The sequence below is a fragment of the Fukomys damarensis genome, unplaced genomic scaffold, assembly GCF_012274545.1.
Source record: "Fukomys damarensis isolate Sample0158 unplaced genomic scaffold, DMR_v1.0_HiC HiC_scaffold_39, whole genome shotgun sequence".
NCBI lineage: Eukaryota > Metazoa > Chordata > Mammalia > Rodentia > Bathyergidae > Fukomys > Fukomys damarensis.
In genome coordinates this window covers 63,250,660-63,277,150 of record NW_022900951.1, presented here as the reverse complement: position 1 = coordinate 63,277,150, position 26,491 = coordinate 63,250,660, and the positions used below count along the sequence as shown (strand labels likewise).

The 26,491-nt window shown below is 32.5% G+C and overlaps 1 protein-coding gene across 1 annotated transcript in view; it reads left to right on the top strand.

Moving 5' to 3' along the window:
* Positions 1-26,491, top strand: part of Brwd3 (bromodomain and WD repeat domain containing 3) — a 169,737-nt gene that overhangs the window by 98,853 nt on the left and 44,393 nt on the right. Inside the window, exons 12-20 of the mRNA XM_010631085.2 lie at positions 2,102-2,142; positions 5,333-5,437; positions 6,589-6,742; positions 12,404-12,538; positions 13,604-13,732; positions 15,878-16,103; positions 17,812-17,979; positions 22,468-22,648; positions 23,860-23,953. Of these exons, the coding sequence (XP_010629387.1) occupies positions 2,102-2,142; positions 5,333-5,437; positions 6,589-6,742; positions 12,404-12,538; positions 13,604-13,732; positions 15,878-16,103; positions 17,812-17,979; positions 22,468-22,648; positions 23,860-23,953 (1,233 nt within the window). The remainder of the gene's footprint in view (positions 1-2,101; positions 2,143-5,332; positions 5,438-6,588; positions 6,743-12,403; positions 12,539-13,603; positions 13,733-15,877; positions 16,104-17,811; positions 17,980-22,467; positions 22,649-23,859; positions 23,954-26,491) is intronic.

Genomic DNA, 26,491 nt, shown 5'->3' with positions numbered 1-26,491 from the left:
TGTTTGTGTTTCAATTCAATATTCATCTCATGTGCTTAAGCTGTTTTATAAGCAATAGAAAACACTCAGCTTAGGGCCGAGAATTTAGCTCAGTGTTTCTGCCACCTGTCTCAGAAGTGCAAGGGCCTCAGTTCGATCTCTGGTACCAAAAAAGCAACAACAAGAAAAAAACAACACTGAGCTCTGCAAATCTTAATGTTACTTTTTGTATTTCATTGTATACCTCATTTGCAATAATATTAGTGTACATCAGTATCAAGCATGCAAATTCTCTTAAAGATGACTTAAAAATGAATTATGAGTTGCAAAATCCACCATGTTCCTGATATTTGTAGTTAAATAGACCCCTGTTCTAAACCTTCTGTACCTAGGTGCAGTGACAAATGCCTGTAATTCTGGCATTTGGCAGTCGCAGACAGGAGAAGTGTGATATTGAAGCCAGTCCAGACTACACTGTGAGAACTTTTTTCAAAAACTAAACAGAACAAAAAAGAAAAATTAATAATAAGAAAGAAATCTTCTGGGAGCTTTTGGAGTCTTTTGCATTTTTTCTAATATGCAAACATAATTGAACATCTTCCTTTGAAGCACATAATGAATCCAGCTTTCATCTTACTGTCCCTTATTCCTACATACTAAAGTCCTATAATATTTAAGTTGTGAAAGAGAAAAGCTTAGGAAATATTTGAAGGACTGAGACTGAGACCATTGATAGAGAAAATCCATTTGTACTTGAATATGCCAAGGAGATATTCTTGCAGTTGTTACCCAACTATAGTGCATATACAAGTGCAGTGAAGTTTATTGAGAAATAGGAGAGGAAAGAATAGGTAAATGAGGAAGAATTTAGAATGAAATTATGAAAAGAATTTTGACCCAGTTTTATTTATAGGGAGTCAAGCTAAGAAGAAAATTTTATAAAAGTAAATACACTCTGTTGGAATCAGTGATGGCTTTGAGTCACTCATTAATATATTCTTTCAGAACATCTAAAATCAATAATTGCAGTTGGCAGGGAGAACTCAGATTCTTTTTTTTCTCATTGAGTTTATTGGTACATTTTAGGTATACAGTACAGTTACATTCATCATTGGGATCTTGTACCTTTACATGACAGGTCTTGGTTATCATTTTATCCCCTGTCTCTGCCCTCCCTTCCGAGAACTCAGATTCTTAACAGATAAATAACAGTGAAATCACAAAATGGTATAAACTACAGAGTTCTGTGAACATAGGAAGACAGTTTAATAATGGTAAAAATAAAAATAAATATAAGGACATTTGTTATTAGTTTTTTACTAAATTTAAGTTCAAATGGAATTCTATAACTGGGTGTTTTGAGAAATTATGCACATTTGAAAATGCATTCTAACTTTACTATCAAAGCATAAAGCAACATGAAAATTGTGATTTAGCCTTTAATTTTGTCATCACTGATGCACATAAAATTTGAAATAGAAGTATCTAAGTTATAGTATCACAAAAATGTTACATGATTCTAATTAAAAATAAGTCAAGTGATAAACATGAATTATTTTCTGAAATTAACTAAAATTAAGTGGGAAATTTCATTTAACTGTTATTCATTCAATAAGTTATTTTAAGGTTGTATCTTAGACTGTTGCACTATTATGAATATATAATAAACTAGTGTCTATTCAGAATTGTATTCCTCGAGAAATGGATATGTATATTTGCTTGTCTGGTTTATTTCAATTTATTACCTCCTTAGTTAATGCATTTTTAAGACCTCATTGATTATTCTCTTTAGAAGGATATAGGTTTTTTTTTTTTTTGTACCAGGGATCAAACCTGGGTCCTTGTTTGTGAGGCAGGTACTGGAACCACTGAGCTAAATTCCCAGTCCAAGTGTAGGCTTTAAAAGAAAATTATATATTAAAAAATCTATTCCATGGGCTGGGGATTTAGCTCAGTGGTACTGCTGCCTGCCTCATAAGCACAAGTTCCTGAGTTCCATCCCCAGTATTTTAAAAAAAAATCTACTCCATGGCGCTTTTGCATGTGAGTTTGAGGGGAAAAATGCTTTACTTATTTTACAAATATGTTCATTTTAACCAAAATTTGTTATTTTATGTCTTAGGACAAAGTTGTTGCTGTTCAGTTTTGTAACAATGGAGACAGGTAATTATGTCATACATATTTATGTAAACAGATGTTTGAAGTTTTTCTACTGTTTCCTTGGACCTGACTGCCTATACTGTAGTTATCTTATTTTTGTGTATTCATGTAAATTCAAAACACTTGTCTGTCTTTCATGACATTTTTACCCATCCCTTCTAAACTCTCAACCAAGTGGCAACCATATGCTATGTTCTTCCTTACAGAATACTATTTTTGTCTATTTTATTTGTTCAATTTCTTTTACCACCCACCTTAGTCAATAATGCCATTGTTTGAACTGTGTATCTCTGCCTGATCAACACTGTTGTGTTCAGAAATCTTTATTGTTTTTTTTTCTGTGTCAAATTTTTAAACCTGGCATTCAAATATCTTGACAGTTGAAACTTACATTCTTTTCCCATCTCCTACCAATTCATCATTTCATCAATCTAAGTCTAATTGATATGTGTGTTGTTCTGGTCATATCCCATGTATATTATTTCATCCATTCCTTAAAAGATTATTTCAGTCAGTGCTAGGGATCAAATTAAGGGCTTTACATACACTGACACATACCTGTCTAGCTCATCCATTCCTTTACTTAAGCATATCATTCCCCTACACACTTTTCCATTCTCTTCTGTCTTACCTCTCTCTTCTCCTTTTGTTTTCTCTGTTCTTTTATTCCCTTTTCTCTAAGTCCTGTCTTCTTTTTAAGGTTCATACCATATTGAAGCCTTTGCTGAGTGTTACAGCTTTATATATCTTGACTTCCTTTGAATATTTGCATTAATTTTCTCTAGTATTCATATGATTTATATTTCCTATATGTATAAATTCAGAAATTATATACAGATAGCTATGAGCCCTCTAAAATGTCTGACCCCATAAAGGCTGATAGTTTTTCCTGTTCTAAATTTTGACCCAGAATGCATTTAAAATTTTAACTACTAAGTTTCAGTTTGATTCTGTAATGTATAAGGACTTTATGTTGGTGACTGTTTTATTTTAACTATGTATTGTTCTGTGAGTGGTTACAATGATGAAATTTTCAGCTTTATTAGATGGAAGAGTGGCAAGAGTGAAACAAATTACAAAATAATATCTGTATTTAGAATGATAAAATGTTCAAGTCAATTTTAAGATTGACTTAACTGTATTGAATTATATACTTCAAGATTTCTATGGCTGCTATTTTTCATACTAAAAGAATAGGAATTTAAGGAGAAACATTTTCTTAATTATTTTTGTGGCCAATTTACACATCGCAGTAAGACTAATTTAAACCAAATTACAAAATAATATCTGTATTTAGAATGATAAAATGTTCAAGTCAATTTTAAGATTGACTTAACTGTATTGAATTATATACTTCAAGATTTCTATGGCTGCTATTTTTCATACTAAAAGAATAGGAATTTAAGGAGAAACATTTTCTTAATTATTTTTGTGGCCAATTTACACATCGCAGTAAGACTAATTTAAACACAACCATACACTGCACAAATGAACAAAATAAACTGGATCAGTCATGCATATAAAGGATAAAATAACCCTAAATATTTTAGAATTCAACATAAATTTCATTTCTGCTAAAGTATTCCCTTAGATAACTGGTTGTATTTGTAAATGTGTGTTTCAAGAACATTTATTTTCAATATACAAAAATGTAAATATGAAAAATTTATATGAAAAAATTTAAAAAGCATATGAAACCTTCAAACTATGTAATGTGTGTGTGTGTGTGTGTGTGTGAAATACCAAAGTACTAACATTAGATTTCTTTGTAAGGTGGGGATATAGATGATGATTCTTTTTGTTCATGCTTGAAAGTTTTTGTATTTTTCATTTCTGTTATACATATAGCTCATACTCATACAAAGATGTCAGAGAAATTAAGTAATAAATTAAAATAACATTATTTCTTTCACAATGACTCTTTCAGAATGACACTTTTTCATGAGATTATAAATCATTTAAATAAAAAAATTGTAAGGGAAACACGATTTGGCAGTATGTATCAAAAGCTTAAAAAAAATCTGCCTACTGTTACTCGAAAGTTATGTATTGGATTGTAAAAAGACAAGTGTAGAGAAGTTCATCACAGCATTATTTGTAAGGTTGAAGGCTGGAAACTATATACTTATTAGTGATTGGGGGATGGAGTAAATAAATTATGATTATCCATATAGTTGAAAACTTATCAAAGGTGATGATACTTTTGTGCTTGTACCCCATAGCAATAGATCCCCAGGGAAAAACATTATATGTGATATAATTCTATTTCCTTTAGGGGAAAATATATAAGTACATATTTGATATATATGAATGTATTTAAGACTGAAGGAATAGAAACTAGATAGTGACAAAATTCTGGATCAATCAATGGATACTTTTTGGGTGGGGGGCTATCGGGGATTGAACTCGACCTTGTGCTTGTGAGGCAGGCAGCAGAACCACTGGGCTAAATCCCCTGGCCCAATGGGTATATTTTTATATAATGCCGTTATTGATATATAATTTACATAAAATGAAATAGCTTTTAGTATATTTTGGGGGTTATCCAACCATTACAGTTAACTTGAGAACATTTTCATCACTCTTTAAAGCCTGTACCAGTGTTAGTAAACCTTTTTAGAGCTTTCAGTGATACATACAGCCTGCTACAGCATTCATACCATAGGTTCCCACCACTGGCCTATACCCTTCAATTATTAACTCTCCCATCCTTCATTCCCTCTTTTTCCAGCTCTGGGAAACCATTAGTCTACTTTTTGTCTTTATAATTATATATATTCAGGATCCATAGATACTGCAATGTGTATCATTATTTCAATTTTTGTAATTACAGAATAATATTCCATTGTGTGGCTATAAAACTATAGTTTCTCCATTTATTAATAGACATTTGAGTTGTTTCTACTTTTTGGCTAATGATGAACAATCTGCCATGAATATTAATGCACATATTTTTCTGTGTATTTATGTTTTTATTGCCTTTGAGTATGTACCTGAGAATGTAATTGCTGGGTCATGTGGTAAATTTATGTTTTGCTTTTTGAGGAACTACTAAACTGTTTTCCAAAGTGATTGCATCATCTTACATTCTCCCCAGTAGTGTATGAGGGTGAACATATTACTTTTATAATAAAAACAATGATTCTCATTTTAGAAAAAGTAACCAAGATGATTTTTAAATTTTTCTTTGTAGTTTAAGATTTGTTAGTGGAAGCAGAGATGGAACAGCAAGAATTTGGCAATATGAGCAACAAGAATGGAAGAGTATAGTGCTAGATATGGCTACTAAAATGAGTAGGTAAGAATGGATATTAGATATTTCAGTGGTTCACGTATGATACATTATCTTTTTACATTGAATTATATTGAATAATAAACAAAATAACTTTTTACATTAGTAAGGAGTTGAAGTTAATTGATACATGTGAAGTCTTTAAGTATGTTTTGCTGTTGATTGCTAAAATTCTACCTTATTGTGACCCTAAGATCTGTGTTTACTGATTCTCATATAGTCATTCTTCACCTTAATTTTCCAGGGGTCACGTTTTCTATCTTTCTGTACTACTTTTGACTTTGAGGATTGTCCCTATTAAATATTATTAATGTTTAAACTTTCTTTAGGTTTTTTTTTTGAGACAGGGTCTTATTATGTAGTTGAGACTGACCTGGAACTCACTATGTAGCCCAGGCTGGTCTCAAACTCACAGTGATCCTCCTGCCTCAGCCTCCTGAGTGCTGGGATTACAGGCGTGAGCCACCATGCCTGGCTTCCTTTGTTTAGTTTTACTGAGAATTCCTTTATTTTATTTTGTTAGCATCCCTATTGAGCATTGTATATAAATTTAAACATCATCTTGTTTTGTCATCTTCACTGTTGATTAAAAGGGATATAGTTATCTCTTTGATAATATAATTTTTTAGGTTTGATCTTTCCATTATTTTCTTACTAATAACAATGTAGAAGTGACTTGGTAGTCATAGCCAATTGTCATTAATGTTATATTCAGTTAATACTTACTGATTTTCCTATTTTTTATATTTCCTTTTATAATACTAGCTTTTGAAAAATTAACATTTAAGGAAGTAGAGCAGCTATTATACATTTTCATATTTTCTGATAACCAACATAGCCTTGTATTTTATTTTTCAAGGTATTTGTAGATTTCTTTCTAGGTTTGTTTGTTTATTTATTTATTTTGGTATTTTCAAGTAACTATTTACATACCACATTTTTGTCATATTGAGGTCTTTTTACTTGCAGAAATAAACTCATGGGTTTTGTCCCATGCATGTTCATTTTTCAATGTCTTGCATGCTTAAATGTATAGTTTAGTATTTTTTCATCTAACAGTTCCAGTTTCTTGAAATAATTAGAGCATAATTTGCTATTTTGTATGTACCAGTTTAAAAAATTTGGGAAGTATAAATACTGCAAATTGTTTTCTTTAGGAATAATGTGCCATCTGGAGAAGACAAAGTCACTAAACTAAAGGTGACTATGGTAGCCTGGGATCGCTATGACACTACAGTTATTACTGCAGTGAACAATTTCCTCTTGAAAGTTTGGAATTCTTTCACAGGGCAGCTTCTTCATTCTTTATCTGTAAGTATTAATTTTTAGAGTTATTAAAATGGTCAAGTACTGTAAGTATAGTGGTAGTATCCTTGAGGCCTTACCTAGCATGCATGAGGCCTTGAGTTTGATCCACAGCATTGCAAAAAAAGGAAACAATTATCTTATGCTGGATGTACTGTGGTGTAGTGGCATGTGCCTGTAGTCCTAGCACTCCGGAATCTGAGATGTGAGGATCTCTTGAGCCCAGAGGTTCTAGACCACCATACTCAACACACACACACACAAAGATTGAAAAGCACATTATGCCAGGAGACATAAAATTCAAATTTGAATTTCCTATCTATGACTTACTAGTTTTTGGAGAATTATTTGAGTTCCATTTCTGCAAAATAGTACTAACATAAAATATATCACGAAAAGCAGATACCAAATATTTTCAAGATCATTTCTAAGTCTAATCCAGTATTTATTCATCTATTTCAGTATGCAGTCGAAAATAGATAAGGATCAAAATGTATAATTGATAATGTGAAATAGGAAGAAAAGGTCCAAAGGGGAATGGGAAGTGGGATGTTTGGGGAAAGCAAAGAAGGGAATGGAATTAATATGAAAAAATGGAAATAAAGTCTTTGTAAATAAGGAGGAGTGGAGGGGTTGAAGGGAGTGCAGGTGAATGCAGAAAAATAAGAACCAAGATGGATTATGTAAAGGTGCAAATTTCCGACGATGAATGTCATTATTCTGTATATCTAAAATGTACCAATAAACTTAATGGAAAAAAGAATATGTTAATTTGTTTTTAGCAAGTGTTAGGATTTCTCATTGTTAATGTTTTAGGGATATTTTGTATTTTTACCTTTAATGATTAGTTCTTATAAGAAGTAGAGGTAAGAAGAAGTAGAAAAAAGATACATTTTCTTTTTGAAATGTATTTGTCTTAGTAAAAGACTGCAATGTTTGTCCTCTGAAAAGTTGATAGGATTGATATAATTGTGCGTAGTGTTGATGTTTGTCACTTTAACTAGATATTAATTGGCTCCAGATTGTATTCCATTTACCTTTATTTCCTATCTGATTCAATTATCATTTCATAAGCATTTCAAGACAAAGCTAAGTGTTTATCATATGGTTGATACAGATAGGATTCAGAATAAAAATTTAACTCAATTTTCTTTGTAGTATATCATGATGTCATCTTTGTAGAGATAATCTTAGCCTAAGGCTCATGAGATTTCTAAATATTTGTTTAGTTTGAGGAGATTTTTGAATTTATTTTTCCTATACTTACAGAAAACCCTAACTCTGTTAGTGAAGTTTTAGATTCTTTTATCTCTTGAGCTAATGCGTTTCTCATTCTGATTTTCCTTATTTCATAATACAGTTTTCTTTTAACTTGCTTGAAGAAGCATGTACTATTCTTTGACTATTAGAAAATATTTGTCTACAACAACACACTCCAGTGGAAATAAACCCACATACATAATATTAATTTTTCTAGTGATGATGAACAAATAAAATCTAAGTTTAATAGTTTAACCTGATCTATCTAAAATCCTAGCATGGGAACATGTAGTTAATATAGAAATTATTAAACATTTTGACTTTTTTCATGCTGTCTTTGAAATGTGCTATATATTTTACACTTACAGAACCTCTGACTTTGATCTAGCCACTTTTCAAATGCTTAATTAGTCACATGTGGCTAATAGGAATTACTATTAGACAATGCAGGTCTCTATCTCTAAGAGTCACAATTTCAAGGGCATTAATACATATTGGTTTTAAATCTGTATAAAATTTTGTCTTAATAAGTTCCTTAATTTAGAGTCATAGTGGTGCTCTTCCAAATGGCTGACTCTTGGATTTTCTGTTTCCACTAAATTTTAATTAAAATTTAGAACAAGTATTTAATCATTGTAGTAGACAAATCTATTTAGTTTTGGTATAGTTCTTATATTTCAGTTGTAACAATTTAGGTATGAGTGTCTTAGTAGTGTGTAAAGATATTCTATATAGCAAATGTTTTTTGAGAATCAAACTTTTAATGAAATAAGTTTTAAGAATGAAAGTACAAGTTACATCAATATACACTTCTAACCCATAGGGCTTGGGATTTAGCTCAGTGGCACCATGCCTGCCTTGCAAATGCAAGGTCCCAAGTTCAATACCCAGTTCAAAAAAAAAAGGAAAAGAAAATGATGATAAGCTTCTGACAGGTGACGACTATGATCTGAAAAAGTTAAAGACAGCTTCCTGAGGAAGTGAAGTTTGTGTTAAAATTTGAAAGATAAATAAAAAATTTCCCAGGTCATAATTTAAGTCACCTCCTTGATTAGGTTTTCCCTTATCAAATGATACAAGATAGCCGGCTGATCTTTGTTTTAATACAACATCTTGCTTTTTTTGCATCACTTTCTTTCACCACCTAATATTTTCCTGTTACATTTTCTTGTTTCTTTATTTACTTGTAGTTTTTACATGGTAGGTCATCAGTGTATACTTGGGGAAATTATATAATTGAGGGAATTGAAAGGTGCTTCTAGGAATACAAACTGGATGTGCAAAGGTCCTGAGGGTGGAGGGAGGTGAAAGAAAGACAATTTGGCCATAGGACAAAGAACAGAAAGTTTCAGCAGATAAGACTGGAGAAGTAGATAAGAGCCAGACTATTCAGACCTTCTAGGTTGTATTCTATGACCTGGAGCAAACCATTAAATGATTTAAAGCAAAAAAGCAAAAACAAAAAAAACTATGATTTATTTTGATTTGTTTATTTTTTAATACAATTTTGTATTTTAAAAATTTAGCAATTTTGACTACAGTAGAGAGAGGAATTTGGGATAGGTAAGAGTAAGTGCAGATAGATTGTTAGAGTCTGTGGTAATAGCCAAGATGAGGCATACTAATAATTTGGATTTGTATGATGGTGGTAAATATAAGTATGAATAATAGGATCGGGGATTTAGCTCAGTGGTGCCGCTGCCTGCCTCACAAGAGCAAAGTCCCGAATTCAATCCGCAGTACCAAAAAAAACAAAACAAAACAAAACAAAACAAAAAACAAAGAAGTGTGACTAATAAATATAAATATGGCAGGTGACAAATTTTAAGATAGTCTGATTTTGACTAGCTTTTATTTCCCTTGATTCAGTGACTGTCCTAAGGCATGTGAACATGATGGAAATTTTTATTTAAAAGACTTTTCCCCCCAATGTACACGAATACTTGTGTCATTGTCATTTGAGTTAACAGAGTAACTTTATGTTTTACTGGTTAGGAATCAAAATATTTGCTATACCAAACTGATTATTGAGCAAGGGACTTTGTTATGTTATGGCATAGAAAGCAGTTTTTCATTAGTCAGTGGGAAGATGTTTTTGTAACATTTGAGTAGCTATGATATTTATTGCAGTAAGATTTTACCTACTCATCTTAACACTAATTTTGAGCCAGTCTGCAGTTTTTTTTTTATGTAAAAGGGTTTTTTTTTGTTTGTTTTGTTTTGTTTTTAAACTGGGTCTCAAACTCAGGACCTTGAGCACTTGAGAGGCAGGCAGCAGCAACACTGAGAAAATCCCAAGCCCAATCTGTGTTTCTTTTTAAAATAGGTCTTATTTTTGTGCTAATGGTAACATGGTAGGATACTCTCTATTTCATTTCTGTTTTTTTAAATGTTATTTTTTTCTTTAGTATATGTTTGCAATGTATAATGAGTGCATTAATCTGGGAAATTGGTACATACACATAGAGTATCTTAACCCCTTTTACTTCCCTTTCTTCTCTGTCCCTCCCATCTCCTCTTATTCCCTTACCCCTTTCCCATCTCCAAAGTCTATCTTCCCTGTTTCCTATCATCATCTGTCTTTTATTTTGCTCCTTAAATTATTTATATTTTGGGTTTCTCATAAAAGAGAAACCATGTGATATTTAACCTTCTGTGTCTGATTTCACTTAGCATTATGCTTTCAAGTTACATCTATTTTCTAATAGATGACTCAAATTTATCCTTCGTGATTGAGTAGTACTTAGTTTTACATATAGATATATCAGTTTTCTTATCCATTCATCTGTTGATAGGTATATAAGCTACTTTCAAGATTTATCTATTACAGTTTTTCCTGATATAAATATGGGTATGCATGTTAATATAAACTGTTTTGGAAAGATATCCAGCAGAATTATAGGTGGGTCAAATGGAATCTCCATACCGATTTCTTTAGTGGTTCTGCTAGATTACATTCCTACCAACAATGTAGAATGATTTCTTTTGCCTCACAGACTTGCCAGCATTTGTTGGGTTTTGTTTGTTTGTTTTTTTTTTGTTTTGAGACTGGGTCTCACTGTGTAGTTGAAACTGACCTAGAACTCACTATGTAGCCCAGGCTGGACTCATACTCAGAGTGATCCTCCTGCCTCAGCCTCCGGAGTGCTGGGATTACATGTGTGCGCCACCAAGCCCAGCCATGTGTTGGTTTTTGTGTTCTTGGTGATAGTCATTCTCTCTTGAGTAAATGAAATATCAGCATTGTTTTGATTGCAATTCTGTAGTGGCCGAAGATGCCAAACACTTTTTCATGTATACATTGGCTGTTTGTATTTCTTTTGAGAAATGTTAATTCATTTCAGTTGCCCATGTTTTGATTTTTTTTTTATTTTTGAGGTTCTAAATTTTTGAAGGTTTTTTTTTGTTGTATAATCTTTACTATTTTGTTTTGTGTCATATGTTGGTTTTAAATCCTTTAAATAAATTAAAACACATTCTTAGCTTCACAAGCTCTGTATCAATCTTGTCCTGGAGCCATTTTGCTTGATATCTCCTGGCCTCTGGCCTCTACATGTGGATGTGTATTCATTTATTGAAAATAAAGCATATAATTTCATATAGGTTTTTAAATTAATTTTCTTAGCAGCAAATCTATTTTTCAGATAATGTGTTATGGGAGAGGTGGTGCAAGATTCAGTATTCACACACAAAAGCATGAGCATGGAAACTAAGTAGGTCTTACTAGTGACTCACTATTCCTTCTCCTATACCTGAGGATTCCAATGTTGTAAATCCTGGCAAGAACCCACATTTTCAAAAGCATGGAGGGATTTTGGAGGGGATTTCTTTCTCTTTTTTTCTTCATTGGTTTTTTGTTTTGTTTTGTTTTGTTGGTATCAGGGATTGAACACGGGACCTTGTGTTTGCAAGGCAAGCAGCAGAACCTCTGAGCGAAATCCCCAGCCCCCAAATATTTAAAGCAGCATGTCTGTGCTTTCTTTTAATGTGTCAAGAAGTTAGCCAAATAGAATTTGGATACCAATAGTAGAGAATATTGAAGAACAATGGTTTGTCTCTTATGACTGGCAGGATTGAATTTTATAGAAAGATTCTGTTTCTCACTTTTTCTGGCTTTTTAAATAACAGAATGCTAGAACTCGAAATTGTACTTCAAGGGGCTATATAATGAGCTCTAAACATCTTTCTGGGTGTTATATCTGTTGCATAATTTGTAAAATCAACAGTTGTACTTTTGAAGAAATCCAACTGAAGTTCATGTAGAGCGCATGTATACTCTGAAATTAATATGCCTGAATTCATCTGAAATTGATAGCATTTTCAGGACTATTTGAACAAAAATCCAGATATTTCATTTTGCTTTTCATTTTTTTTGCTTTTCATTTTTTTATATTAACTTTATCACAGGGACATGATGATGAAGTATTTGTTTTAGAAGCACATCCATTTGATCAAAGAATCTTACTTTCAGCGGGTCATGATGGCAACATTTTTATTTGGGACCTTGACCGGGGGACCAAAATTCGGAATTATTTTAACATGGTAAGACAAATTGTTTTCAGTTAATATTAACACTGACATATCTTGTATGGTAATTAGATAATTGATGTCTACATAGAACAAAGAAACCTCTTATCATGTATGTTTAAATTGCTAAAATAATTTAGAGAATAACCCAAGACCTAAGAATTAGGTCTTTCAAAGTGGCTCTGTTATTGTGGTTAGCATTCCCTCAATTGTGGTCTTCACTTCTAAAGTCCTTAAACTTAAATTTATTAAGAGTAATGTGTAAGTTGTTATCCTAATTTATAAATAAGAAAAGTTATTGCAGTACTAGCAGCTGCCTCTTTCTAGCCCTTATGACTTAGTTAGTAATCAGAAAGTTGGTTGGCAAATAGATTTGGAGATATGGATGCTCTTAAGGTACATTTCATATAAATCATGGAAACCACTAATGAGATATCTCTTCTCCCCTAGAACATCATTCTCTGGTGATGCAAATAACAATATTCTCCTTATTTGGTGTCCTGTTAATAGTAGCTCTGACCAAACACTTCTAAACTATTGTGTGGCTTTTAAGCTTACTTCTAGAAGCTTTATATAGAATAATAACATTTTTTTGGTTGGTAAAATTGATTTGTGTGTTCAAATTAGAATTTATTTTTCTGGGGGTGTAGCTCAGCAGTATAGTACCTGCCTGGCAAGTGTGAGGTCCTGAGTTTTATCCGTGGTGCCAAAAAAAAAAGTTATTTTTAAGGCTTTACTGCATTATAGTTTAAGATGTGAAGATAATATCTTAACTTTGCTGAAATAATATCTGTCAATTCAGTTGCATTTAAGTCTTTTAAATATCCTCATTCACCCATTTAGTATTCCACAAAGTATGACATTGCTAGCAATGATTGATTACATGCATAACAATTGACTCTTCCCAATTTTACTCTGAGCTTACAAATTCAATAGAGCTCCAGCTCCAGAAGCCAGAGAGTATATTGGAAAGTTGATGTGTCACAGAATTCAAGATATTAGCAAAGAGAGGTTATCACCTATATATTATTGTTTTAAAAATTAATTTGAAAATGACTTAAAAAGACTCCTGAATTTCAGATTGAAGGCCAAGGCCATGGTGCAGTTTTTGATTGTAAATTTTCACCAGATGGAAACCATTTTGCCTGTACAGATTCTCATGGGCATTTGCTGCTTTTTGGTTTTGGATGCAGTAATTACTATGAAAAGGTTAGTATATTTAACTTTGGTTGTAGACTATAATTTGATACAGTATCATTCACATTTTTTTCAACTCTCTGAGTTAATAAGGGTGTTATGTGTCAATAGATACAAAATTAAAAATTGTCTTTCTCAGTAAAGTTTCACTTATCACTGCCACAACATCTGGCTTGGTGGTGCACATCACTATTGAGATGATGATGATGATGATGTTGATGTAGATATAAAAATTTATTTATGAAATCCTGTTGCTGAGAACATATTCTCTTCACAGAACTAGAGAAAACAATCCAAAACTTCATTTGGAACCAGAAGAGACCTAGAATAGCAAAAGCAATTCTAGGCAACAGAGACATGAAAGGGGTTACAAAATCCCCAACATGAAACTACTAGAAAGCCGCTGTGATAAAAACAGAATGGTACTGGCAAAGAAACAGACCCAAGGATCAGTGGAATAAATTAGAAGATTCAGACACAACTCCAGACATACTCAGCTCCTTTAACAAAGGAGCCAACCAACCTCACTGAAGGAAAGATAGCTTGTTTAATAAATGGTGATAGAAAAACTGGATTTCAGCCTGCCGCAGATTAAAATTAGACCCATATCTTTCACCTTGCATTAAACTAAAATCCAAGTGGATAAAAAGATCTAAATATTAAAAGAGAAACACTAAACTTGCCGGAGGAGAAAGGTTTGTCATAGGATGAGTCTTTATGGACAAAACCCGAGTAGCACGCAAACTAGAACAGAGAATCAACAACTGGATCTCATCCTGTTAAAAATATTTACTTTTGCTTGAACCTATCTCATTTTATAGAGAAGACCAAAGAGAGTTTAGCAGATAGCTAAGTTACAATAAACTACAGTGCTCAGAAAAAAAAAAAAGAAAAAAAGCTTCTGCACTTCAAGAGAAACTACCAACAGAGATAAGGACAACCTACAATGTAGGAAAACATTGTACTAACTTTTCCTCAGATAAAGGATTACTATCTAGAATATATAAAAAGTCAGACCCCCCAAATTTATAAACCCAATTCAAAAATTGGCATCTAAAATGAACAGACATTTCTCAGACAAAGAAGTAAAAGCAGCAAATAAATATATGAAAAATGTTCAACATCACTGGTCATTCGAGAGATGCAGATAAAAACAACAGTGAGATTATATCTCACCCCAGAAAGAATAGCTGCTATCAAGAAATCAGTAACAAATGCTGGTGGGGTTGTGGAGAGAAAGGAACCCTTCTCCATTGTTAGTGGGAGTGCAAACTTGTGAAACCACTGTGGATATCAATATGGAGGTACCTCAAAAAACTAGCATTACAGGGCTGGGAATTTAGCTCAGTGGTGCCACTGCCTTCCTTAAAATTGCAAGGTCCTAATTTTGATGCCTGGTACCAAAAAAAAAAAAAACAATAAAAAAATTAGGATTACAGTTCCCATTTTACCCAGCTATTCCCATTTTGTATCTTCCCCAAAGTGTTAAAAGTGTCATACCACAGTGATATATGCTCAACTTGGAAACAGCCCAATTGCCCATCAACTAGAGACTGGATAAAGAAAATGTGGTTTTTAAAAATAAAAGAGTTCTACTCAACCATAAAGAATGAGAAACTAGAGTCATTTTATAGCTACATGGATGCACATTGAGGCCAAAAACAGTTCTCCAGATTCGTATTGTTTTTGTAATAATTAACATTTCCTAACAATATCTATTAGTTTATTGCTTTACTTCTTCCTAACATGATTAGAGAAATAAGATATAGGACCAAAAACTAATACAGATTGCAGGATTTTACAGCAAAATGATTTACCTTTGCTTTGGAGGCTGATGCAGGAGGATTACAAGTCTGATTTCAGTTTGGACAACTTTGTGAGACCCTGTCTCAAATTAAAAAAAATGCATAGGGCTTGGGATGTAACACCGTGGTAGAATGCTCTTGGGTTCAGTCTCTCACACAGTAAAAAACAGAAACAAACAAACAAAAAAATGACCAGGTAATTTGCTTCTCTAGGTAGAGTGAATGTCAACATAGGACTAGAGGGAATTCGAGAATTGTCAGATAAAAAAATATGCTTGTTTTTGGAATGAGGATAAGTGCCTAACATATAAATTACCTGAATGTGTTAAATATTAAAAACTCTGTCCTAAAGATTCCAGATCAGATGTTTTTCCATACGGATTATCGACCTCTTATCCGTGATGCCAATAATTATGTATTGGATGAACAAACCCAGCAAGCTCCTCACCTCATGCCTCCTCCATTCTTGGTGGATGTTGATGGAAATCCTCACCCCACAAAATTTCAACGCCTAGTACCAGGACGGGAAAATTGTAAAGATGAACAACTTATACCACAGCTGGGATATGTGGCTAATGGTATGTTATTTCCAAAAGTAAATTTAAAACATTTTACAGAATAGGATACTTTCTGTTGTTCCATGTTGTATGCTTTTCACTTAACTCTGGAGCAGATTGTGATGTTTACTTACTATTCCTTTTAGTTTTCAGTCTTGTACTTAGAATACTTTTTCATTGTTTTTTCTCTACTGGACACAGATAAGTGGGTTAGGACAAACACAAGCCATATACTCAAGCAGAGAATATGTTGACACACTTCCTTAGAAACCCTTTAAATATATATTATCCTGTTGTTCCATATACTTACTTCTATTAATGATTAAAATATCTGTAATACATGAAGCTTTTATAATTGGTGGAATTCCAAATATTCATAATGTTGGCATTTTAGTCTTCAACTTCCAACTAATAAGAGGAAGCATCAGAATCCACAAATTGGAAAGTAGTTATTTACCCATTCTCATGTTTGAAATACAATATTATTGTATCTTGGGAAAGTGGGTATAAGTATTTAACATTCAATCTTGGTGATATTGATGAAGCTATGGATTAATGTCATGCATGCTGGAAGCAGTAGAATAAAGTACTGCAGTAAAGTATTTTCTATCAAGGCAAATTGGTCTCTTAGATTGGTCTGTTACCTTTAGATTTGTATATTTCCACTATATATACTAGCCCTGCTCCTCCTACCACATACAATGCCTTCATATCTCAGTTTTATTCTTTGCACTTTTCTTCAGAACAGCATGAGGTAGTGAGTTATTGATTCCTAAATGGAATTTTATTTGTTTACTAGAAATTAATGGCTTGAATTGATCTTCAGAGAGTGAAATGCTGCACATAGTTATATGTTCTCTTTTGTAAAAGGTGCAACGATGAAAAAAAAAGGTGCAACGATGAACTGGTAGTACACATGTACCAGTTTTTTACTTTCATAATGTCATTTATGAGCTGAGGAGAAACTGCATATTAAAACTGAAAGCATCTGAATAAAAAACTAATTTGTCATATTTTATACTGTATAACATCTGATCACATGGTTAAATTATCAGATATCATTTGATCTGATTAAGGGACAAGATTAAAAATGAAGATATGATGTATAAAGTTTTCATTCAAAGTAAAAATTGAATTTAATTTTGTCAAAAATATTTTTTCTTGGCTAGAGATTTAGCTCACTGGTGCTGGCGTCTGCCTTGTAAGCGCAAGGTCCTGAGTTCTATCCCCAGTACAGAAAAATAAATAAAGAAATAAATAAAAGCTCTTATTCAAACACAAGTGTCTTTTCAAAAGACACTGTTTATTTGAAAGAACTTTATTTTTACTTTTTTTAAGAAAGAAATTTTCACCACAGAAAGATGAAAAAGATTTTAGGTAACTAGCTTTTGAGTTAAGCATGGAGAAAGTTTATTTTAAAACAAATACATTGTAATTTGTTAAGATGAGAATATTTCCATGTAATATCTAATTTAGGAGCATTGTTTAAATCAAATACATGAGCTAACAAATTGAAGCATTATAATAATTCTTTGTTTTTGTTTTGGTACTGGGGATCAAACTCGCGTCCTTGTGCTTGCAAGGCAGGTGGTGGCAAAAAATTATTTCTAAAATGTTTTATTGATATATATTTTATTTTCATTTTGAGTATTTTAATTTTATCTTTACTATTTTAGGGTATACTAAAATGTATTCAATTTTGTGCCTTTATATCTTTGGTATAATTAAGGTGATGGGGAGGTGGTAGAACAGGTAATTGGACAGCAAACCAGTGACCAAGAAGAGAGCATTCTTGATGGGATAATCAGGGAGCTACAGAGAGAACAAGATTTGAGACTAATTAATCAAGGAGATGTTCCAAATCTTCCAGTTAGTAGATCATACTCTCCTAATGGTGGTAAGTATTTATATATTATGAAAGATATGATTAAAATATGCTTTATTTTGCTCCTACCAAGAAATTATATGTGAAGAAAACTTTAAAATGAAAACTTTTTTAACAATTGTGTTGTAATGTATTCCAGAGTACCATAATCAACATAGCATTTGTGACAAAAATGACCGAGCATTTCTTAAGAAATACAGGTGGTGGTATATTTTTATGTAATGTTTTCTTTCATATTAGCTTACTTTTAGTATCTACTTATATTTCAAGAAATGAATTGCTATAGTAAGTCCAGCCCTTTGGTACGGGAACTAACATGTATAATTTTCAAAATTAAAACTACTTGACTTCAGAAGCTACCTGTCCCACCTTCCCATACCAGTTGATGCTTTGTTGAAAGGAAGAGGGATACCACCCTGCTGTCTAGAATTTACAAAAATATGCTGGAAGAAAAGAATCCCTCTTCTTAGGAAATACAGTTGTAACTTCTGAATTGAGAGTAATAGTAGTACAATTTACTGTATAATTAATTACCCTTTTAAAATGAATATTTCACCTATCTTATCTGTTCATTCATTTTACATGAAATATGTCTGTCTAAGCCTCTGAGTTTTATGTAAATCTTAACCTGTACCAGATTTTTATCAATAGCTATTAATTTTAGATGAAAATACAAGCTTATGGAAATTTTACCATTTTTTTCTTTACTTAATTGTAATTTATTTGAGTAAAATGTAATTTGGAATTGCATAGAAATAAATAAGGTTATTTAATTTGAGGTGATTCTCAGGATATTTTATTCATTTCTTCATTTATTCAGTATACCAGAAAATAAAAATAAAAATTGTTCTTCCTTTAGGTCATTTAGAGCACCTAACTTAGAGATTCTTTCTTGAACCTGGACCAAGACACAAGTAGACTGTTAATTTTATATATTCAAGCCTTCTTTTTCTAAGGCATAAAACTTTCTTAAAGACCCAATTCATCTATTAATAAAAATCATTATTTGATTCTACCTTTAATACTATTGTCCTGTGGATAGAAATGCTATTAGTCAAAAGGACCCTAATCAACCAATTTGCAGTAGTTTTTTTTCTCTAGTCTTTATAGTTTCCATTTGAGTTTTCTTTGCAAATAAGGGAAAAGCAAATTAACAACGACTTTTTTAGAGGATAAAAAAGAAAAGGTTCTGTTTTTCATTCATCAGTATTGAAAATAAAATTTCAATGTTAAAATCTTTTAATAAGTTTTATCTCACTGTTTTTGAAAGCTTTACTGTGACCCATTCTAGTGGAGTAAATAATGATATAATTTAGATTAAAAAGCTGCTTCCTGAACTATTACTAATAAACATTGTGAATCTTTCAAATCATATTTGAATACATTTTTGTATCTTAGTAGTCTAGTACTTCCAACCCTGTCTTGACCTGATAATATTTCTTCTGATTCATCTTTTGTATTCCTTGCACTTTTCATTTGAGTTTTTAATTTCACTTATTGATGTTTTCATTTACAAGGTTTCTGCTTTATTATTTTTTTTAATTCATCCATTTTATTGGTATGTTTTAGGTATACAATATGCTGACATTCATTATTGGGAATTTGTACCTTTACATAATATATCTTGGTTCTTATATTTTCCTCATTCCCCTGCCCTCCCTTGAACCCCTCCACCCCTCCCTATTTTTTAGAACTTCTATCTCTTCTCTGAAGTAGGTTTTCTTATACGGCATTTTCTTCCACAGTTCAGTCAGCTGCTTATTTGTATCTTCTTTGAGGTAACTGATTATTATAGTAATTGATTTGTTCAGCTACCTACTCATCTCTTTTGTTTCATTGATCATGTTGACTCACTTTTTAAATTCATTATCTAGAATTTAATCCACTTTGATATCTGTAAGATCAGTTTTTCAGGAGTTACATATTTTTGAAAGACTTTGTTGCTTCAGCTTGTTCATTGTAGTTGTGTTTCTGTGTTGAGGTCCGTAGATCTTTTGTTTCAGATATCTCTTGTACTGTCATATAGGTCTTTGTTATAAGTGGCTTTCACTCTGTGATGTGTTTCAGATGAAATAAAAAAATTCCAGAATAGCCAAAGCAACACTGACAAAAACAACAATGCTATAGGAATCAAAATACCAGATTTTAGTCTATATTGTAAAGCCGTATTACAAAAACAGCATGGTACTCACATAAAAACTGATGTGTAGACCGGTGGAATAGGATAGAAGACATGGAAACCTATGTACCTAACCAGCATCTGATTTTTGGCAAGGTGACCAAAAACATATGCAGGAGGAAAGAGAGCTGCTTTAATAAATGGTGTAGTAGATTGAAACTAGATCCCTATTATTTACTGTGTACTAAAGTCAAAATAGATAAGAACTTAGAAACATTTAAAGTGCTAGAAGATACCATAGGGTAAATACTTGAAGCTTTAATCATAGGCAAAGTCTTCCTTAATGGCACTCTCAAAGCAAAGGAAATAATCTCAAGAATTAACAAAGGGGGTTCCATCAAATTAAAAAGCTTCTATACATCAAGGTAACAACAGATTGAAGAACTAACTATACTTCTGTTAGAGGATTAATATCTACAACATATAAGCTCAAAAAATTTTCAGACTCCTCCCCAAGACAATTCACTGAAAAAATGGATATGTGAACTGAATAGATGTCAAAAGACTGATAAAGTTGAACATGGTGTTGCAAGCCTGTAATCCCATCACTCTCAGAGGCTGATGCAGGAGAATGACATGATTGAGCCTAGTCTAGGCATATTAGTGATTTAGCTAGATCCTGTCTCAAAATACCTCTGGGGATACAGTCCAGTGTGAAGGCCCTGGATTAAATCCTTAGTATGTTATTGCATACACACACATGCACGCAAAAACACACACACAAAGTACAAATGGCCAAGAGTCTGAAAAAAATGTCCAATGTCTCGCCAACAGAAATATGCAAATCAAAACTACTTTGATGCTCCAAATTACCTCCATCAAAATTGCTATCAACAAGCATAGAAAAAGCAATGCATGCTTGCCAGCATTGGGGGAGCAGGAGATCCCTCTTAGATTGTTGGTGGGAGTGTAAACTAGTATAGCCACTGTGAAAATCAGTATGGAAATTCTTCAAAAAATAAACACATGGAAGGCTGGGGATTTTGCCCAGTGGTGCCACCACCTGCCTTGCAAATGCATGGTTCTGAGTTCAGTCCTTTTAGAAAAAATAAACACGGGGAACCATTTGCTCCACCTGTTCTGAAAAAATTAAAGACTGCACACTCTAGTGATACATGCACACTCATGTTTATGGCTGTGCATTTCATAGTAACTGAACTATAGAAATAGCCTAGATATCCACGAAGATATAAATTTGCCAAAGAAAATTTGGTATATATACACACAATGGAATATTACTCAGGTACACTATAAAAGAGAATGAAGTAATACTATTTGCAGGAAAATGACTAATATTGTAAATGATCATGTAAAGTGAAACAAACCAAAGTCAGAAAGTTAAATATCACATTTTCCATTTATGAAAAATCTAAAATATACATATATTCATACATGCATACATAAAAACTAGAGATGAGAGGAGACTGGGAAGTAGAGTTTTGGATATGAGGAAGGTGATAAGTGGTGGGGGAGGTATTGGGATTGAATGATCAACATATGTTAAATGTATATACAAGCCCCACCAATCAGGCACATAAAAATTTTATGTTTGTGTTTGGCTCTGCCAAAATGAAACTCATAAATCTGCACAATTTAAAAAGGGTAAAAAACCCCACAATTCAGTAATACTAACATGTACTAATAGAAATATGTAAGTATTCAACTAGAATCAATGACTACTCTTTTCTAATTTGTCATCAAAATCCATAAATTGAAGTGTCCTCACTATTTTGAGATCTTGTTTAGCAAAAACAGGAGTGAGATCTGTTACCTATTTGGTAGAGAATTTCTGAAAGCAACTATAACTACTTTGTCAATAGTGAAACTTTCCTGGGAAGAACAGTATTTTGGAATACATTTTGGTGGAATTTATAACGGAAACTCATTCTGTCTTTCAACTTGTTTCCTATTTGGTTTCATTTTAAGTTAATTTGGGGAATTTAATCAGTCACTTTTGAATAGTTCCTCTATATGTGCCTTTGAGTTTTCCACTTTTTTCCAAAATTGGGACCCTTTTTTATTCATCATTATACCTCTAGCACTCATCCAAGTGACTGTCATATTTATGGAAGATGTACAAATAAATGCTTGTTGCCTGATAAGTTAAAAGAACTATAGAAACTTTAAGTATTTATTGATTGCTTTATTCATAATACATTAAATGACATAGAGATAACAGAAACAGATAGAGATAACAAAACAGATGTACAGCAGTTCTTCCAACAATCCTATCTCTGAATCTCCCCTATTGTATTTACAACTCTGGCGTAAAACAGATTCCTTTGCTCAGAAAGTTCTCTTTTTCCTTGTTTTTGTTTTAGCTCTGAGAAGTCCAAATATGGACATGTCATCCCCAAATATTGGGCTGCGACGTAGTGGTCAAATTGAAGGTGTTCGGCAAATGCACAACAATGCTCCTCGTAGCCAAATAGCCACTGAACGAGATCTCATGGCATGGAGCAGAAGAGTGGTGGTCAATGAATTAAATAATGGAGTTAGTAGGTGAGTTTATAGGGTAATACCTATAAGAAGATTCAAAGTTCTATTTTCAATAAGTAAATTATATTAGTCTAATAACTTAGTTTTTAAAATCTGAGTCATGCATACTTTTTTCATATTGCTAAATGCTTTGAGGAATATTGAGAATGCAAAGCAGAATTTCCATGAATTTATTCAGTGGTGTCTCCAAGTGTCCTGGATATTGAAATGTTTGGGAGTGCAGTACTGGTAGATGCTAGACCCTAGTGATTAGAAAGTATTTAGAAATAGACTTCATTGGAGAAAAGGATTTCATTAGATGAATTGTAAACCTGGAATCCCTATTATTATTTTAAAGCCATAACATTTATTATAATATCAATCTTAGAAAAACTTCAACAATTTGAAAGGGATTTAGAAAAGAGAAAGACAATAAATATGAATAATACATTTCCGGCATATGTCTCCCTAATGAAGCCTTTTAGCAGACAGCCAAGTAGGGAAATTCCATTTAGCTTTATTTTTTCTTTCATCTTTCTGTCATAATTAGGTAGTAATAATAAGAAAAAAAGGAGATATAGCTAATCTATGAACTGAGTGCTAACCTCTGACAGTAGAGAAATTAGAAGTAATTCTGTACCCAGAGCTTTAAAAGTAGAATTGAAAGCAGGGACTCAAATACATACTCATATGCCTGTGTTCATTTCAACATTATGAATAATAGTCAGTGTAAATATCTCAGGTGTCCTTCAGCAGATGAATGGATAAACAAAATATGGTATTTCCATACAATGGAATGTTATTTAACCATAAAAATAAGAAGTTATGGGACCTGCTGTAACATGAATCAGCATACAAAAATCATGCTAAATGGAAGAAGTCAAACATTTAAAGCACAAATGTTATATTATTCCTCCTACATAAAGTATCTAGACTAAGCAAATTCCATAGACAGATCATAGTTTAGAGATTGTCAGACTAGAAGAAATAGGGAAAAATGGGAAGTCATTGCTTAATGGTTATAAAGTTTATATTTGGAGCCAGGAAAAATGTTTGGAAATTGAGTATTAATGGTTTCACAACATTATGAATTTAATTGTCATAAAGTATACACCTAAATGGTTAAAATGGCAAATTTTATATTTGAAAGCAATTTTGCTTTGCTTTCTTTTCAACTGTTAATTTCAGTTTTAATGATTTTCTATTTGTTCAACTTTCAATATTATTTTAATTAGGTTACAGGAAGAATGTCGAATTGCAAAAGGTGACATGGAAATCAGTCTTTATACAGTTGAGAAGAAGAAAAAGCCATTATATACTACCCAAAGAGTAAGTTTAATTTTACATTACTTCAGGATACAATATTTACAAATGTTTGCAGATACCAGGTGTTTGAAAATCACAAATTATGGATGATGAGGCTTTTAATAATTTTCTGCTTATAGGGAAACTTTTGAGCCCTCAATTGAGATGTTTATTATTATTTCTACATTAAGCTTATTGGTACTTTTTAGGCATACAGTACAGTTACATTCATCATTGGGATCTTGTATCTTTACATGAAGTCTCTTGGTTCTTATTTTTCCCCATACCTTTGCCCTCCCTTCACCCCCTCCACCCTACCCTATTTACAAAGACTTTGTTTCCATTTTTTCCTTTTTCCTTCTGCTTTTCCCTTCCCCTTTAGCCCCTTTTTTTCCTATTTCACATTATTAATTATACAATTTGAGCCTTATTTACACTTTTACTCTTCAAATTAGAAAGTTAAGCTTGGTCCCCAAAAATCTCGGACATCAAGAATTTGGTAAACTACAGCCTATGGTCCAAATCATGCCTGCCTCTTATTTCTGTTAATTAAATTTTATTAGAACACAGCCATACTTATTCATTCATATCTTCTTCTTCTTCTTCTTCTTCTTCTTCTTCTTCTTCTTCTTCTTCTTCTTCTTCTTCTTCTTCTTCTTCACTCTTCCTCTTCCTCCCTCTTCCTCTTCCTCTTCCTCTTCCTCTTCCTCTTCCTCTTCTTCTTCTTCTTTCTTCTTCTTCTTCTTTCTTTTTTGCATTTTTGAGACAGAGTCTCACTATGTAGTTGATACTGACCTGGAACTCACTCTGTAGCCCAGGCTGGTATCGAATTTAGTGATCCTCCTGCCTCTGCCTCCTAAGTGCTGGGATTACAGGCATGCACCACCACACCTGGCTTCATTCACATCTTGTTTATGACTGTCTTTATGTTAAAGCACAAAGTTCAGTAGTTGCAAAAAATTTTATGTCTTGCAGAGCCAAAAATACACTGTGGCCCTTTAAAGAAAGTGTGCTGACCTTTGCCTTATACGTCTTCTGGGCCTACCTAATCATATAATAGCAAAATCTCATATAAATATTAGCAAGTACTAGATTCATTTTTCTAGTAGAAACTCCCTGGGTGGCGAATAGGGTGCCTATACCCCATTAGGTACATGGTAAGCTCCTTATTAATACTTTCAGGTTCACCAGACCTGTTGCATAAGAATATATGCCCACCACCAATCCAGTTAAAACTTTTCTAGTATATGGTGACTCAGAAGTTATAGGCCAATTTTGATTTTATTAAAAAAATTCAGGGGGCCAGGGATTATGCTCAGTTGTTCCTCCGCCTGCCTTGAAAGTGCAAGGACCCGAGTTCAGTCTCTGGTACAAAAAAAAAAAATTAGGCAATGTACCTTGAATTTTATATAATTTTCAATATTAATGAAATTCAGATAATTATTATATGAATGTCTCCAGATATTCTTAGATGATTTTGATGTCTGTTGCAAAAACTTACTTTGTAGTTTCCATTAGCTTATTTTCTATTTTCTACAGGATTAATATTCAGAGATTCTGAGTGGCTCAACGTGATTTTGATTCTTTTCCTACTAAGCAAGTTTATCAAACATCAGACTTTTCTGAGAATAAAACTTAGTGTTCTTAGTTCTGCAGGCATTTTTGTGTATGTTGAAAATGAGAAACATTTACATATGAGGAACTGCTCCTTCATGCCGAATTATAAAACTTACACTTATGTAAACCTAATGGTATATTAGAATTACAGCTTTGCCATATAGTGTATTGGTAATGTTTTTTATTTATAAAGGAAAAAAGTATTTTTGCTTTAAATTTGGTTGCTCAAATTAAATCTTTTATTAAGCAACTTACTCCTGACACTCTTTATGGAGGACTGAGGTAAATTGATCCTAAAAATCTTTTAATTCTTAAGAATCATGATACAGCTGGGCATGGTAGCAAATGCCTGTATTTGCAGCGCTCTTGGAGGCTGATTTGAAGTTCAAGTCCAGCTTGTGTAATTTAGTGACTCTAAGGCTCTCTCTCAAAAGAAAAAAAAAATGAGAAAAAGCCTGAAAAGGTAGGTCAGTGTGAAGGCCCTGGGCTCAAAACAAATCCAAAAAATCCTGTTAATGATAATGTAGAATGAGCTAAAATATATAAAATTAAATCAAATTATATATTTTAACACTTTAACAAGTTTCCCTAGATTTCTTTTATAGACCTAAAATGTATGCATTAAGAGTTATGTTTACATAAATATTTATTGATGTCTCCTTCATCCTGTTAAAATGGAGATAATATGGTATAGGTAAGTTGTGAATGAGCAAAATCTTGCAACCCAAACATTCAGCAAAGCCTTTAATTTGGTCATGATGTTTTCAAATTAGGAAAATCATAAATATTAGTAGAAAGTGGGCTGTGTGTATAGTTATTTCTTTTTTTCTTTTTGGTACCAAGGATCGAACTCGGGTCCTTGCATTTGCAAGGCAGGTGGCAGAACCACTGAGCTAAACCCCTGGCCCTAGTTGTTTCTTTTTTTTTTTTTTTTTTTTTTTTTTT